The sequence below is a fragment of the Episyrphus balteatus genome, chromosome 1 (assembly GCF_945859705.1).
Source record: "Episyrphus balteatus chromosome 1, idEpiBalt1.1, whole genome shotgun sequence".
In the NCBI taxonomy this organism is placed as follows: domain Eukaryota; kingdom Metazoa; phylum Arthropoda; class Insecta; order Diptera; family Syrphidae; genus Episyrphus; species Episyrphus balteatus.
Genome location: NC_079134.1, coordinates 265693 through 283686, shown reverse-complemented (window position 1 = coordinate 283686; position 17994 = coordinate 265693). Strand labels below are relative to the sequence as shown.

Here is a 17994-nt window from a genome sequence, read left to right as displayed (position 1 = left end):
TGACCAGGAAGTTGAAGGTTGCTGGGAAGGTGAGTCATGTTTTTCAGGTTCAGATACATCAACTGACTTTTCTTCTACGGGAATAACTTCCTTTTCTACAGAAGTATCAGTGGTCTTCTTCTTTTTCGACTTATTTTTAGTTGGCTTCTGTGGTTCAACAATTGTTATAGGTTCTGTTATCGGTTCCTCAAGTTCAGCAGTTGGTTTTTCATCAACGACGAGTTCAGATACCACTGGTTCTTCTACAAGAACGACTTCAGTACGTTTCGGTTGTTCAGATGGAATGAATTCAGTAGTAGTTGTCTTGACAATAGTTGACCAGGAAGATTGCTCGGTAGTGGTGTCTGGTTTTTCAGGTTCAGATACATCAACTGGCTTTTCTTCTACGGGAATAACTTCCTTATCTACAGAAGTATCAGTGGTCTTCTTCTTTTTCGACTTATTTTTAGTTGGCTTCTGTGGTTCAACAATTGTTATAGGTTCTGTTATCGGTTCCTCAAGTTCAGCAGTTGGTTTTTCATCAACGACGAGTTCAGAAACCACTTGTTCTTCTACAAGAACGACTTCAGTACGTTTCGGTTGTTCAGTTGGAATGGATTCAGTAGTAGTTGTCTTGACAATAGTTGACCAGGAAGATTGCTCGGTAGTGGTGTCTGGTTTTTCAGGTTCAGATACATCAACTGGCTTTTCTTCTACGGGAATAACTTCCTTATCAACGGATGAATCAGAAGTCTTCTTTTTCTTAGACTTATTTTTAGTTGGCTTCTGTGGTTCAACAATTGTTTGAGGTTCTGTTATCGGTTCCTTAAGTTCAGCTGTTGATTTTTCATCAACGACGAATTCAGATACAATTGTTTCCTTTCTAATTGTGGGTTGTGGAACATGCGATTGTTCAGCAGATATAAATTCAGTAGTGGTAGTCTTAACAATAGTTGACCAGGAAGTAGAAGTTTGCTCAGTAGGTGCGTCATGTTTTTCAGGTTCAGATACATCAACTGGCTTTTCTTCTACGGGAATAACTTCCTTATCTACAGATGAATCAGTAGTCTTCTTTTTCTTAGACTTATTTTTAGTTGGCTTCTGTGGTTCAACAATTGTTTGAGGTTCTGTTATCTGTTCCTTAAGTTCAGCTTTTGGTTTTTCATCAACGACGAATTCAGATACAATTGTTTCCTTTCTAATTGTGGGTTGTGGAACATGCGATTGTTCAGCAGATATAAATTCAGTAGTGGTAGTCTTAACAATAGTTGACCAGGAAGTTGAAGATTGCTCGGTAGTGGTGTCTGGTTTTTCAGGTTCAGATACATCAACTGGCTTTTCTTCTACGGAAATAACTTCCTTATCTACAGAAGTATCAGTGGTCTTCTTCTTTTTCGACTTATTTTTAGTTGGCTTTTGTGGTTCAACAATTGTTATAGGTTCTGTTATCGGTTCCTCAAGTTCAGCAGTTGGTTTTTCATCAACGACGAGTTCAGATACCACTGGTTCTTCTACAAGAACGACTTCAGTACGTTTCGATTGTTCAGTTGGAATGAATTCAGTAGTAGTTGTCTTGACAATAGTTGACCAGGAAGATTGCTCGGTAGTGGTGTCTGGTTTTTCAGGTTCAGATACATCAACTGGCTTTTCTTCAACGGGAATAACTTCCTTATCTACAGAAGTATCAGTGGTCTTCTTCTTTTTCGACTTATTTTTAGTTGGCTTCTGTGGTTCAACAATTGTTATAGGTTCTGTTATCGGTTCCTCAAGTTCAGCAGTTGGTTTTTCATCAACGACGAGTTCAGAAACCACTGGTTCTTCTACAAGAACGACTTCAGTACATTTCGGTTGTTCAGTTGGAATGAATTCAGTAGTAGTTGTCTTGACAATAGTTGACCAGGAAGATTGCTCGGTAGTGGTGTCTGGTTTTTCAGGTTCAGATACATCAACTGGCTTTTCTTCTACGGGAATAACTTCCTTATCTACGGATGAATCAGAAGTCTTCTTTTTCTTAGACTTATTTTTAGTTGGCTTCTGTGGTTGAACAATTGTTTGAGGTTCTGTTATCGGTTCCTTAAGTTCAGCTGTTGATTTTTCATCAACGACGAATTCAGATACAATTGTTTCCTTTCTAATTGTGGGTTGTGGAACATGCGATTGTTCAGCAGATATAAATTCAGTAGTGGTAGTCTTAACAATAGTTGACCAGGAAGTAGAAGTTTGCTCAGTAGGTGCGTCATGTTTTTCAGGTTCAGATACATCAACTGGCTTTTCTTCTACGGGAATAACTTCCTTATCTACAGATGAATCAGTAGTCTTCTTTTTCTTAGACTTATTTTTAGTTGGCTTCTGTGGTTCAACAATTGTTTGAGGTTCTGTTATCGGTTCCTTAAGTTCAGCTTTTGGTTTTTCATCAACGACGAATTCAGATACAATTGTTTCCTTTCTAACTGTGGGTTGTGGAACATGCGATTGTTCAGCAGATATAAATTCAGTAGTGGTAGTCTTAACAATAGTTGACCAGGAAGTTGAAGATTGCTCGGTAGTGGTGTCTGGTTTTTCAGGTTCAGATACATCAACTAGCTTTTCTTCTACGGGAATAACTTCCTTATCTACAGAAGTATCAGTGGTCTTCTTCTTTTTCGACTTATTTTTAGTTGGCTTCTGTGGTTCAACAATTGTTATAGGTTCTGTTATCGGTTCCTTAAGTTCAGCAGTTGGTTTTTCATCAACGACGAGTTCAGATACCACTGGTTCTTCTACAAGAACGACTTCAGTACGTTTCGGTTGTTCAGTTGGAATGAATTCAGTAGTAGTTGTCCTGACAATAGTTGACCAGGAAGATTGCTCGGTAGTGGTGTCTGGTTTTTCAGGTTCAGATACATCAGCTGGCTTTTCTTCTACGGGAATAACTTCCTTATCTACAGATGAATCAGAAGTCTTCTTTTTCTTAGACTTATTTTTAGTTGGCTTCTGTGGTTCAACAATTGTTTGAGGTTCTGTTATCGGTTCCTTTAGTTCAGCTGTTGGTTTTTCATCAACGACGAATTCAGATACAATTGTTTCCTTTCTAATTGTGGGTTGTGGAACATGCGATTGTTCAGCAGATATAAATTCAGTAGTGGTAGTCTTAACAATAGTTGACCAGGAAGTTGAAGATTGCTCGGTAGTGGTGTCTGGTTTTTCAGGTTCAGATACATAAACTGGCTTTTCTTCTACGGGAATAACTTCCTTATCTACAGAAGTATCAGTGGTCTTCTTCTTTTTCGACTTATTTTTAGTTGGCTTCTGTGGTTCAACAATTGTTTGAGGTTCTGTGATCGGTTCCTCAACTTCAAGAGTTGGTTTTTCATCAACGACGAATTCAGATACAATTGTTTCCTTTCTAATTGTGGGCTGTGGAACATGCGATTGTTCAGCAGATATAAATTCAGTAGTGGTAGTCTTAACAATAGTTGACCAGGAAGTTGAAGATTGCTCGGCTGGTGCTTCTTGTTTTTCAGGTTCAGATACATCAACTGGCTTTTCTTCTACGGGAATAACTTCCTTATCTACAGAAGTATCAGTGGTCTTCTTCTTTTTCGACTTATTTTTAGTTACCTTCTGTGGTTCAACAATTGTTTGAGGTTCTATTATCGGTTTCTCAAGTTCAGCAGTTGGTTTTTCATCAACGACGAGTTCAGATACCACTGGTTCTTCTTCAAGAACGACTTCAGTACGTTTCGGTTGTTCAGTTGGAATGAATTCAGTAGTAGTTGTCTTGACAATAGTTGACCAGGAAGATTGCTCGGTAGTGGTGTCTGTTTTCTCAGGTTCAGATACATCAACTGGCTTTTCTTCTACGGGAATAACTTCCTTATCTACAGAAGTATCAGTGGCCTTCTTCTTTTTCGACTTATTTTTAGTAGTCTTCTGTGGTTCAACGGTTGTTTGAAGTTCTGTGATTGATTCCTCAAGTTCAACAGTTGGGTTTTTATCAACGACGACGACTTCAGAAACCACTTCTTTCTGTTTTATTTCAGGTGAATCAACTTTCTTTTCTTCTGTGACATCTGTGATGTTAGGCTTGCGATCTTCTTCGACTTTGGTTTGTTGATTGTTAGTAAATTCGCTAGTTGTTGAAATTACTGACCATGAAGTTTGGGTGATTGTTTGGTTTACTAAGTGTTCTGTGTTACCTACAGCAACACCAATTGATTTTACTTCATCTTCATCAGCATTCTTCTCTTTCTCTATTTCAGAATCATAAGTTGCGGCAGTTTGAACCGGCTCTGTTTTTACTATCATTTCGTCTTCCAATGAAGTATCAATATTATTGCTTTCAAATTCCTTAATTTCTTTCACAATTGTTGTTTCACTAGTCTTCTCCTCATAAGAAGGAACAATTTTGACAACGTTTTGTTCATCACTATGTAGAGCAGGTTCATATGAACAAATATCAGATACTACGTTTTCGGTAAGAGTTGGAAGTTCCAATGATATGTTTGTTGATTCCGCTGATGTTTCATCATAAATAGAGTTATCTTCATTCTTCTCCGTAATAACTTGAATTAAATTAGTTGACCATGATACCTTTCGTTCTTTTTTGGGAACAGGTTCAAGGTCTGATATTTCTTCAGGTGCATTTTTCCAAAAATTAAAATTACTGTAATCTGAATCGATGGGTGAAAGCATGCTTGGTAGTGATTTGTCAATTGTTGATTCAAACATTTCTTCTTTTAGCTTAAGTTCACCTTCACCAATCGATGTTTCAAGCTTTTCTTTTACTACATGTTCTTCAGAGGCTGGTAGCGATTCAGTTTTTATTTGAGGTATCGTTGTATGCTGCTTCTCACTTTCAATGAATTTACTTGTTTCAGAAATAGGAATTGCTGCTTGGGTTTCTAAGATTGGAGAAGTCACTGTATCAGTTGTATCTTCCTTCCTTACAACTAAGTTCTTTATTGGTTCTATTGGAAGAGTTTCTTCTCGTTCCGAAACATCACAGCCATCAACAGATCGTTCAATAGAAAGATTTTCATCAACGATCAGATTCTCTTTTTCAGGAATGCAAGTATCTTCTGTTTCTGGAAGATCTTCAGGTTCAAGATTCTCAAATTTAACTACAAATGGAGCTTGAGGTGCACTAACTTCGTCTTCAAAGTCATCAAACTCATCCTCCAAAAGCTCAGCCCATGACTTGCTTGTGATCACGTCTTGAGAGTCATCGACTTCAATAGGTACCGGCTCTTCTTTTTGTTTTGATGGCTTTTCTTCAACAGGTCTAGGAATTGGAGCAGTTGGTTTTTGCACTGGTTTGAATTCTTCGACAGGTTTCACTTCTTCAACTCTTGGTTTTTTTATTACTTTGCTTTGTACCTGTTTTGACATTTGAATAGGCTTTGTATCAAGAATTGGCTTCTCTTTGGGTTTCTTCAAAGGTTTTGCAGGCTGAGCTTCAGAAACCTGTTTAGTAACAGTTGTCTGCGTACTGACAATGGATGCCCAAGTTGGCTCAGATGTCTTATAAATTATTTCAGAAACTTTTTCAACACGTTGTGGTTCTATTGGTTTTAAGACCTTTGGTGATTCAACTTCTTCAGTCACAGCCACTGGCTTTGGTGCAGAAACTGGAGAATGATCAGAATTTGCGTCACGTTCTGGTCGGGTAGCAACGGTTCTTTTGGGCTTTTTGGCCTTTTTGCTAACTTCTTTGACACGTTTTTCATCAGCCACTATGGGCTTGTCTTCTTTTTTGGGCTCAATTTCGGTCCAAGAATCAATTTGACTGGCTACCTTAGCCCATGTCAATCCAACATCAATAGCTTCTTCTGTTTTAGTTGATTCAACGATAGGAATAGATTCATTCTTACGCTGTAAGCTTCCTTCACTATCACTAGATACCAGTGGAGTATGTTCGGTTTCTTGAGACAACACCACCTCAGGTTCACGTCTTGCTTTATGAGTTTTTGTTGGTTTTTGTGTACGATGTTGTCTACCAGGTCTGTTGTTGACATTGCTTACAGGTTTATTTGTTTCATCACTGTCGCTGGGACTTGTTGAGTGCGGTTTAACTTTCTCGATTTTACCTCGTACGGAATCAGATTTTTTAGGCTTCTCTTTCACTTGCTCAGTTCTACGGTGGACAATATCATCTTGCCACTCTCCTGGCTTTCGAACCAATGATGCCCAAGTAAACGATTCTGTTTTTGTAACTTCTTCTGTTTTTTGGTCTTCAATTGGACTGCTAGTTAAACTGGAAATGGTTTTTTCTTCCGTAAGTACCGGGGATTCTTGTACTATTCCCTCGGAATCTGAAGTTGATTTGTTTGTTTCAATGATATTTTCGTCCCAATTTACAACTTCGGAAGGCTTCTTTGCTGGTTTTTCCTTCTTTTTAGATTCTGTCTTCTTTTTCTTCTTCTTCTCAGTTTTCTTGACATCATCCACTATTTCAATCTTTTCGATAATTTCTTTTTTCTTAGGAATATCATCAATCCATTCTCCAGGCCGACTCACAATGGATGCCCAAGAAAATGGATCTGGAACAATATCAATCTGTTCTATAACGGTTGATTCTAATTTTTCTTCAACCTTAATTTGTGGTACGGAAACATTTTCTTCTTCTGCGATCAAAGGTTTAACTTCTTTTTGAACATTATGGCTCGATTTTGGCTTCTTGGGTTTTCGCTTTGGTTGTACGTCAGTGATTTCGACGGTTGTCTTATTAGTATCTTCTAATGGTTTCTTAGTCTTATGTTGAGGTTCCGGTCTACTACTAACCTTCGCATCATTTTTGATATATTTATTTGTTTCAGGTTTGACAACTGAGGGACCTAAAGTATCCTGGGATGGAGGGTTGTATTGACTAAAGAGTATATCAGCATAGCTCTTGCCATCTTGAGCCTGCTTTTGAACGTTCTTTTTCACTGTAACTAAAGTTGAATGAACTTCGGGTACGTTACTTTCCACAATGCTATGCTCTTTTGGTTTCTCTTTCGATGAAATTTGGAACGGTGTTTCAGAAATTTTGACATTGTTGGAATATAATGATTTTGATTCTGACTTAGGTGCAGAAATGCTCACGTTCCTCTCAGAAGACAAGAAGTCTTCCGTTTTGTTTACCTGTATGTTACGCATGAATGCTGGTGTAAACTCTGGAGCATCGGCTGATAGTTTCGAAAACGTTGGAACACTACTTACAGGAACAGAATCTTCAAGAACACTTGACCATGTGTCAATCACTAGTTTCTCATCATGTAAAGGTGGAATGAAATCTGTTTGCTGGCTTGGTCTCTGAGGCATTGTAAATTCGTAAATAGGTTGACCGTGTTCGTTTTCCATAACAATTTTTCGAGTATCGGTTGTAATAATACGTTTTTCTTCACTAATGATGTTTGTAATGTGCTGGATATTAGTTTGAATCGTAGTAGCTGGTTCACTTAATTCAACAACTTGCTGAAGAGCTAATTCCTCAGGTGATGGACTGATAATTTCCATTTCTTTTTCATCAGCAACAGATTTTTTATGAGAATCTTCTTCATCTGATGAAAATACCATTGGCTCATCAAGGACTTCCATCCAGGTAGTGGCAGTTTCGTCAATGGGGAGACCAACATAATCAACCTTCTTGGGTTTTTCTTGTTCAGCAATCGGTTTTGATGATTCTTCAACTTTAGTTACTGTGGAGGAAGGAATATCTTCGATTTCTGTGACCGTTTCGGTTTTAACAACTTCAACATTTGTAGTAAGTTGCTCGTTTTGTTGGACGACTTCGGTTACCTTCTCAGAAGATTCACTGGCAACTTGCGTTGTTTCTGGCTTTTCTTCTTCAACTGTTGGTTTTGATGGTTCTTCTACTTTGGTAACTATCGAAGAAATAAGATCTTCAATTTCTGTGATTGTTCCGGTCTTCGCAACTTCAACGTTAGAATTAGTTTGCTCAATTTGTTGGATGACTTCGGTTACCTTCTCAGAAGGTACAATGGTAGCTTTAGTTGTCTCTTCTTTTTCGTCAGCAACTGGTTTTTCAGGTGTATCTTCTTCATCTGATGAAATTACCATTGGCTCATCAAGGACATCCATCCAGGTAGTGGCAGTTTCGTCAATTGGGAGACCAACATAATCAACTTTCTTGGGTTTTTCTTGTTCAACAATTGGTTTTGATGGTTTTTCTACTTTGGTAAGTGTAGAAGAAGTGAGATCTTCAATTTCTGTAACTATTTCGGTTTTCGCAAAATCAACATTTGAGGTAGTTTGCTCAATTTGTTGGACAACTTCGGTTACCTTCTCAGAGAGTTCACTGATAACTTTTGTTGTCTCTTCTTTTTCTTCAGCAACTAGTTTTTCAGGCGTATCTTCCTCATCTGATGAAAATACCATTGGCTCATCAAGGACATCCATCCAGGTAGTGGCAGTTTCATCAATTGGAAGACCAACATAGTCAACCTTCTTAGGTTTTTCTTGTTCAACAATTGGTTTTGATGGTTCTTTAACTTTAGTAACGTCAACATTTGTAGTAGTTTGCTCGATTTGTTGGACGACTTCGATTACCTTCTCAGAAGGTTCACTGGCAACTAGCGTTTTCTCTGGCTTTTCTTCTTCAACTGTTGGTTTTGATGGTTCTTTTACTTTGGTAACTGTTGAAGTAGTAAGATCTTCAATTTCTGTGATTATTTCGGTTTTTGCAACTTCAACATTTGAAATGGTTTTCTCAATTCGTTGCACAACTTCGGTTACCTTCTCAGAAGGTTCACTGATAACTTTTGTTGTCTTTTCTTTTTCTTCAGCAACTGGTTTTTCAGGTGTATCTTCCTCATCTGATGAAAATACCATTGGTTCATCCAGGACATCCATCCAAGTAGTGGCAGTTTCGTCAATTGGGAGACCAACATAATCAACTTTCTTGGGTTTTTCTTGTTCAAAAATTGGTTTTGATGGTTCGTCCACTTTGGTAACTGTCGAAGAAGTAAGATCTTCAATTTCTGTGATTGTTTCGGTTTTCGCAACTTCAACGTTAGTAGTTTGCTCAATTTGTTGGATGACTTCGGTTACCTTCTCAGAAGGTTCACTGATAGCTTTAGCTGTCTCTTCTTTTCCGTCAGCAACTAGTTTTTCAGGTGTATCTTCTTCATCTGATGAAAATACCATTGGTTCATCCAGGATATCCATCCAAGTAGTGGCAGTTTCGTCAATTGGAAGACCAACGTAATCAACTTTCTTGGGTTTCTCTTGTTCAACAATTGGTTTTGATGGTTCTTCCAATTTGGTAACTGTCGAAGAAGTAAGATCTTCAATTTCTGTGATTGTTTCGGTTTTCGCAACTTCAACTTTAGAACTAGTTTTCTCAATTTGTTGGATGACTTCGGTTACCTTCTCAGAAGGTTCACTGATAGCTTTTTCGTCAGCAACTGGTTTTTCAGGTGTATCTTCCTCATCTGATGAAAATACCATTGGCTCATCAAGGACATCCATCCAAGTAGTGGCAGTTTCGTCAATTGGGAGACCAACATAATCAACTTTCTTGGGTTTTTCTTGTTCAACAATTGGTTTTGATGGTTCTTCCACTTTGGTAACTGTCGAAGAAGTAAGATCTTCAATTTCTGTGATTGTTTCGGTTTTCGCAACTTCAACGTCAGTAGTTTGCTCAATTTGTTGGATGACTTCGGTTACCTTCTCAGAAGGTTCACTGATAGCTTTAGCTGTCTCTTCTTTTCCGTCAGCAACTGGTTTTTCAGGTTTATCTTCTTCATCTGATGAAAATACCATTGGTTCATCCAGGACATCCATCCAAGTAGTGGCAGTTTCGTCAATTGGAAGACCAACGTAATCAACTTTCTTGGGTTTCTCTTGTTCAACAATTGGTTTTGATGGTTCTTCCAATTTGGTAACTGTCGAAGAAGTAAGATCTTCAATTTCTGTGATTGTTCCGGTCTTCGCAACTTCAACGTTAGAACTAGTTTTCTCAATTTGTTGGATGACTTCGGTTACCTTCTCAGAAGGTTCACTGATAGCTTTTTCGTCAGCAACTGGTTTTTCAGGTGTATCTTCCTCATCTGATGAAAATACCATTGGCTCATCAAGGACATCCATCCAAGTAGTGGCAGTTTCGTCAATTGGGAGACCAACATAATCAACTTTCTTGGGTTTTTCTTGTTCAACAATTGGTTTTGATGGTTCTTCCACTTTGGTAACTGTCGAAGAAGTAAGATCTTCAATTTCTGTGATTGTTTCGGTTTTCGCAACTTCAACGTCAGTAGTTTGCTCAATTTGTTGGATGACTTCGGTTACCTTCTCAGAAGGTTCACTGATAGCTTTAGCTGTCTCTTCTTTTCCGTCAGCAACTGGTTTTTCAGGTGTATCTTCTTCATCTGATGAAAATACTATTGGTTCTTCCAGGACATCCATCCAAGTAGTGGCAGTTTCGTCAATTGGAAGACCAACGTAATCAACTTTCTTGGGTTTCTCTTGTTCAACAATTGGTTTTGATGGTTCTTCCAATTTGGTAACTGTCGAAGAAGTAAGATCTTCAATTTCTGTGATTGTTTCGGTTTTCGCAACTTCAACTTTAGAACTAGTTTTCTCAATTTGTTGGATGACTTCGGTTACCTTCTCAGAAGGTTCACTGATAGCTTTTTCGTCATCAACTGGTTTTTCAGGTGTATCTTCCTCATCTGATGAAAATACCATTGGTTCATCCAGGACATCCATCCAAGTAGTGGCAGTTTCGTCAATGGGAAGACCAACATAATCAACCTTCTTGGGTTTTTCTTGTTCAACAATTGGTTTTGAGGGTTCTTCCACTTTGGTAACTGTCGAAGAAGTAAGATCTTCAATTTCTGTGATTATTTCGGTTTTTGCAACATCAACATTTGAAATAGTTTGCTCAATTTGTTGGACAACTTCGGTTACCTTCTCAGTAGCTTCACTGATACCATTTGTTGTCTCTTCTTTTTCTTCAGCTATTGGTTTTTCAGTTTTATCTTCCTCATCTGATGAAAATACCATTGGTTCATCGAGAACATCCATCCATGTAGTTGTTGTATCATCAATAGGAAGACCAACATAATCAACCTTTTTAGTTTTTTCTGGTACATCAGGTTTTGATGGTTCTTCTACTTTCTCGTCTGTTGAAGAAATATGTTTTACAGTTTCTATAACTGCCTGAGTTTTTGACACTTCAGTAACACTTTGCTCAATTTGTTGAACAACTTCCTGAGTAACTATTTCGCTGACCGATGCACTTAACTCTGGGAAAACTTCTTCTTGTACTGGAGTTTTTATTGGTGTTGATTTTGATTCTTCGAGTGTATCAATCTCTTTTTCTGATTTAAGCAAAATTGATTCTTCAGGGGCATCTTCTTGAGTCACATTATTTATATCTACTAGGGAATTCTTTTCTATTGCATACTTTTGTGTTAGTAAGGTTACATACTGGCGTTCAGCCTTGTTTAATAAAGAAGTATCATATGAAGAGACTTCGAAACTATAATGGTTAGGCAATGCTTCTGCATTTGATGAAATAACGCTTACCTCTACTTTTTCCACTTGTTTTATATCGGGTTTGGGTGATTCCGGGATCTTACATTCAACTTCGTCTATATGCTCACTCTTTACCTCTCTACCAGAAACCCTGTAGTACACAGCTTCTGCTCTATTTAAAAGCATTAAATCATAACGTGGCACTTCAAAACATTTAATGGCATGAGTTATTGCTAGCCTAGGTACTGGTGCAAGATTAGCTGATGTTAATATATTACTGGTATAGCTACTTAATTCTTCTTTAATTACGCTCCTATCGCTTTCTAATATTAAACTTTGTGTCTGTGAAGTGTTATCGGTATTGTTAATTGGGACAATTGAATTAAGGTCTGTGTTGTGTTTAGTGGGAACATCAACTATTAAATTAGCTTGCGTCGCTTCTTCTTGGACTTCTGGGAATTGATCTTGGGGTTGCAAGGACGATTCGGTTTGCTTACAAACTATTTTCTGATATTCTTCTCCGGCTTTCGGTATCAAAGTGATATCAGAAGTATATGTTACGTTTTCAGATACTTCTTGAACACTTGAAGTAACACTTGTATGGCTTTGTTCTTCACTCCTAAATTCCTGACTAATGCTAGTTACGATATTCAAACTTTGTGGTTGTTGATCTTTGGGTTGCAAAGACGATTCTGTATCCCTAGAAACTACTTCCTTATCTTCTTCCTCGGTTTTCGGAATCGAAGTGAGTTCAGTTGAAGTAACACTTGTTTGATTCCGTTCCTCACTAATAAATGCCTCACTTATGCTAATTTTCTTATCCAAATTTTCAGTTGTCTCAATTGTTTCGGTTTTAGGTTCTCTTACCTCTGGCTCAATGTCTAAACTAACTTTACGGAATTCTTCCGGTATACTTGGTCGTTTTTTCTTATCTTTTTTGGAAAGTTTCTTTTGAATCTCTTCAAACAACTCTTGTTCTTCAGAAGTCATATCATCTGGCATAATAGACTTTTTATTGAGTTTCGAAACCTCTGACGGTTGGTCTGTCTTGTCTTGTTCCTGTTTTTCCAAGCTCTTATCTGCCCTACCTAAATCTTCCTTTCTGACTAAAGACTGATCTTCTGTTGTTTCGGTATAATTTATTCCTGCCTCAACATTTGAATTTGCAGATGTAACGTCTTCAGTTATGGTATTTCTTATTTTTAAAGTAACATCTGGTAATGTCATATGCATTTGAACAAGTGGATTCTTTAGCTTTTCTTCGTGAGTAATCAGGGATATCTTTTGTGTTCTACCTCTTGATAACAACAAATCTGATTCTTCTTCGCTAACTACAACAACTTGATAAGGATTTTGAGTATGAGTACTTTTTGTCGAAACAGTTGTGTATTGTGTTGTCGTTCGAGTCAGAGTCGTGTGTTTGTCATTGTCTACGATATGACCATAGCTATCACTGGAAAGATTTGAAGTTTCAATAGGCTTTGTAACGCTAATGTTATTCGCCTCTTCCAAGCAAACAATTTGAACTTTATCGCTATTTTTGTCATCAGTCACTGCATCGGAGGTCGAAATTGGTAATGAAACTTTAGGTTCATTTTCAACGTTATTATCATTGGTTTCTACGATATCAAATTTAGTTGTTTCGATAGTGTTTTCAGTTTGATCAGAATTAGTCTTGACTGTATTGACTAATGTTTTTGAAATAGTTTCAGTATTGATTTCCTTTTGATCAGGTGAAGAACTAATTACTTCATAGTTTTCTACATTAGATATATCTTCAGAAGCTGCAGAGTCAACAATAATTTCTTGCGTAGGCTCTGTAGTCCAAATTGTGGAATCAGTTTTTGTAACTGTCACACTCGGCGATACCTCAGAAACCACTGTTTCAATCTGTGGCTCATCTTCAATAACATTTTCTATAATTTCTTCACCATCAGCTGTGATTCTCTTAATAATTCTTCTAGTTTTGACGGTTGTCGTTCTAACAATGCTTCCATGAGTAGTTTGTGAAGTTAATGAAGTAAAGCCTTTTTGGACAGATTGCGTTGAAATATTGTGTTCTAGTGAAGAAGAAGTTGTAATTCCTCCAACTCTTTGTGCCGTTTCTGAGTTATCAACTTGTGGAGATGAAGCATATGATATTTCTGTTTGGGAAGAAATAGGATTCATCTTGGTTTCAACTGTTTCAACTTGCGGCTCATCTTCAACTACACTTTCAATAATTTCCTCTCCATCAGCAGTTATTCTTTTGATTATTCTCTTTGATTTGAGAATTGTTGTTCTGACAATATTTCCCTGAGATATAATTGAAGAATGTGTTGTGCAACTTTGTTCGTTAGTGTTGTTCTGTTGAGTATCTATTGACAAAGACTTTTCAGTCTCGATTGGATTTTCTTCTTTAATATTTGTGTCTGAGATTGTTGGAATAGAATGTGTAGTAGCAGTTTCAAAATCTGGTTCATCTTCAACTACAGTTTCAATAACTTCTTGGCCATCTGATGTTATTCTCTTTGTAATAGTTCGTTTTGTTACCATCGTGTTTTTGATAGAACTGCTTTCAGAAGTTTGAGAATGGCTTTGATAATTTAAAGTTCTTTTTTGGGATTCAATTTCAACTTCTAATGGAGAAACTTTCACTTCTTCAAAGTCTAAGGGCTGTGCAGGAATTTGTACATTTTCGATAACATTTTTCAAACCCTCTTCTTCTTTCATATGCTTCGTCTGGTTGTCAACTTGGATAGATTTCGAAATATTATTTGTTTCTTTTACAGCCTCTGTTTCGGTCACTGGAATAACTTGGGGTTCTTTCTTGTGTTTCTTCGGTTTATCAACAGGGGTTGGTTTTGAAACAGTATCGGTAACTTTTACCACTGTATCGTCTGTTGGAAGAACTTGGGGTTCGATTTGAGGAATAGATTCTGCCACCATTTCTTCAGTTGGAATATCCATTTCTTCCACTGGAACAATTTTCTTTGTCTGTGTCTGATTTTGAATTTCTTGGGAAACGGTTTTCTTGGAATTCTTTTTAGATTTTGAATGTTTCTTTGTTGTTTCAACAACAGTCTTTTCAATGGGAAGTTCGTGAGTTGTTTCTTCGGTCAATATTTGTGGTTCACTCTCCACAATATGTCCTCCTTGTGATGTTGTTTTTCTTGTTATCCTTGTAGTCTTTGTTGTTGTAGTCTTAACAACACCCCCTTCTTGTGTTGTATTCGATGTTTCAGTTGTTTCAGGTTGTGTTACGAAAGTATCAGAAATCGTAGATGTTTCTACGTGCGGTTCTTCTTCAGTATTTCCCTGGGAACTTATATGTTTAACAGTTCTTGTTGTGGTAGTTGTCGTTTTAATAACACCGGTTCCTTGTTGTGTGCTCGCTGTTTCAGCAGAAACAAGTTGCGTTCTGGTACTGGGTACATCAGAAGTAGTAGATGTTTCCACTTGTGGTTCATCTTCAACAACTGTTTCTTCACCCTGGGCATTGATTTTTTTGACAATTCTTCTAGTTGTTGTCACGGTTTTTCTAACAATATTTGTGGAAGAAGTGTCGGGAACTTCATGGTCACTTGGACTTTCAGATATTTCAATTGTTTGAGCTTGAATTGGAGTTTCTCCTGATACTTTGCTCAAAGTTAATTTCTGGTTATCGTTTGGTCGCTGTTTCGAGCTTTCACTCGTAGAAATGGGAAAGTCTTCAACTATTTCCCTAATTTGTACCGTTTGTGGTTCAATTATCAGCGTAGATGTTACCGAACTTGATGTTTGAACGTGATGACTTTCAGTGTTCGTTTTTTTTTTGTCTTGTTTAGAGATAACGGGTTTGTTATTATTTTTCGTCTTTTGAGGCTTAGTCTCAACTTCTTTAACATCATCAACAACATCCTTTTTCGTTTTCTTTGATTCTTTCAAAGGCGTAGGCACAGATTCTGACACACTTAACTTTAGATCACTTTCTTTCGGAGACTTCTTACGTTGTTTTCTCTTTGATTCCTTCTCCTCAGCACCGTTCTCAGTTTCAGTTTTTGTAAAAATTTGAGATTCTGTATCCGTAGGACCTATTTTAGTGCTTTTTGAAAGTACTTCTTTAGGTTTGATCATACTTATTTCTTCTTCCTTAAGCTCAACTCTCCCCTTTGGTTGTTGTTGTTTTGGATGAGCTTTTGAAGATGTTTTTTCTTTAATACTACTTATCTTGGCTGTTGCAACATTTGTTTTAGAAGTTGTAACCGTAGTAGCGGTAGTTTCTTCAGAAACAACCGGCTCTACATATTTACTTTGCTTCGTTTTTCGAATATCTTTCGTATTGGTTGATGGCACTACTTGCCTTTCTTCTATTTGCTTTTTCGAGCGTGACTTATTTGGTTTTGGCATTGGAGCATATGTGTCCTCTCTTCTCTGAATTTCTTTAAAGTCCACGGAAGGAGACTTTGCTTGTTGCCATGCCGTGTTCGTTGTAGTTACAGTTTGTTGCAATTCATCTCGAACATATCTTGTCGATTGATACTGAACTGCTGTTTCGAGTTTCCCTCTTTTGGGATATTGAGCGGCTTTTTGTTCGCCTTTTATTACTGAAGTTACAATAGTAGTTTGTCTTGGCTGTTGAATGCTGGATGACTGGAAAACTTGCATCGTATTTGAGGTGCTCATTTGACCAAATAATACTTCTGCGTATGTACTTCCGTTTGAGGAACTTGGTTTATCTATAACGACTTTTTCAATAGGTGGCGAGGGTTGGAATTGAGAAACTGAAGTCTGAGGTGGCTTTGTTAATTCTGCTTCCATGGGAAGGATCTGTGTAAATTGTTGTTGTTGTTGGTAATGTTGTTGTTGTTGATAATGTTGCTGTTGTTGTGGCTCAGGAACTGGAGGTTGTTCTTCCATCCGTATAGGACTTGAATCTTTAATTATATCAACATCTATTTCATTCATGCTGAACTGTCCGAATGTTATGTCGGGTCGTAATTCGGTTTCCAACATTTGAATGTTTTGTAAATCTTGTCTATGTGGGACTTGATTTATTTCATAGTTTACTGATGTTTCCGTGCTCTGTGTTGTTGTACTAGTTATTGTAGAAATGTTTTGCTCGATCACACTTGGTTCCGTTTTGGACGAAATCTGTTGATATTGGAAAATTTGTTCATTGAGCGCAGCTGAAGGAACCAGTTCCTGTTCAGATTGCTGCTGATACCTAATAGTATTCACATCTAAGGGTAAGGCCTCAACTTGGGGATAGTATAATTGGGTTTGATCAGAATAAATCATATTTGCACCAGTTGTTTGATACTGATAGCTATCAATACCAGGTTGTTGATAGTAACCGGTCATAGACTGACCAATAATTTGGTAACCCGGTTGATATTGGGTAAGATTGTAATTTGTATAGGCAGATTGTGGTGCAGCTTGTTGGGGCTGATACTGTAAGATTTGTTCATAGAAATTCGGTTGCACCTGTTGGGTAGAATATTGCCATGAAGACTGATCAGACGTTAAAGTGGTTTGAATGGGCTGAGTGGGCTGATATACTTCGAAATTTTCTTCTTGGTAAGTTGTCACTTCGGGGTAGGAAGACTGTTTCTGTGGGAGACTTTCTGTGACTACTTCGTGCTGGATAATATTGTAATCTAATGAAGTTGCTCCTTGTTCAACTGGTAATTTGTCTTCTTTTTCATAAGTTAATACTTCATGAGATGGTATGCTCACTGACGGACTTTGCTGTTCTTGACTAATGTGTTTTGCCCCGAATTGCTGTAATAGCATTTCTTGTCTTTGTCGTTCTAATTCAACACCACGCAATACTTCAGCGTAAGATGTGGATCCTGGTGCCCAGATGGGGCTCCTTGAACGGGCTCTAGATTCAACTGGAACATACAAACCAGTTTTCGTTTCAGTCGATTGCAATTGTGTGGTATTGTCTGATTTGGATTTTGCAGAATATTTTCGTCGAGGAGATCTTGCCCGCCTTGTTTCAGGCTTTTGTTGTGGTGGTTTGGCTGATAACTTTTCTTGGACAATAAATTGTTCTATACTAGAAGTTTGTTGTGAAGATGGTGGCTCTATGACTTGTACCATCTGTGAAGGAACTTGATGATGAACCTCTTCTCGTTTTGGTTCAATGACTTGTACCATCTGTGAAGGAACTTGATGACGAATCTCTTCTCGTTTTGGTTCTACTTCTTGATACATTGAATTATTTGTTCGACTATCAACTATTTCAATCGTTTCTTGTTGTTGTCGTTGTGGCTGCGATGGCAGTAAAAATGTCTCTTGTTCATATGTAAGTTCAAATTGTTGCTGATGCTGTGGCTCAGGCATATTATAACTAACAATAGGCTTTTGGGTGGGTTTTGAAATTTGTTCTTTCGTCTGATTGACTGCAAACTGCAGTGGACTTGATCTACCTGATAGCACTTCAGCATAAGTGAAACCCAATTTCGATGGTTTTAGGAGCATAGATACAGCTGATGATGTTGCAACCACTGAATTTGGATCCAGTGTATAAGATAAGGCAGCTATCACATCATATTTTTGTTTCATATCATCGATTGTTGTTCGACAAGC

The 17994-nt window shown here is 37.6% G+C and overlaps 1 protein-coding gene across 11 annotated transcripts in view; it reads right to left on the bottom strand.

The window, feature by feature from the left end:
• LOC129921017 (muscle-specific protein 300 kDa) overlaps positions 1-17994 on the bottom strand; it is a 152407-nt gene that overhangs the window by 48553 nt on the left and 85860 nt on the right. For 6 of the 11 annotated variants that reach the window (XM_056002628.1, XM_056002627.1, XM_056002623.1 and 3 more), the window contains one exon: positions 1-17994. This exon is cut by the window's left edge and continues 10374 nt beyond it. The exons of the other annotated variants lie outside the window; for them this stretch is intronic. In XM_056002628.1, the coding sequence (XP_055858603.1) occupies positions 1-17994 (17994 nt within the window). 11 annotated transcript variants of the gene reach the window in all.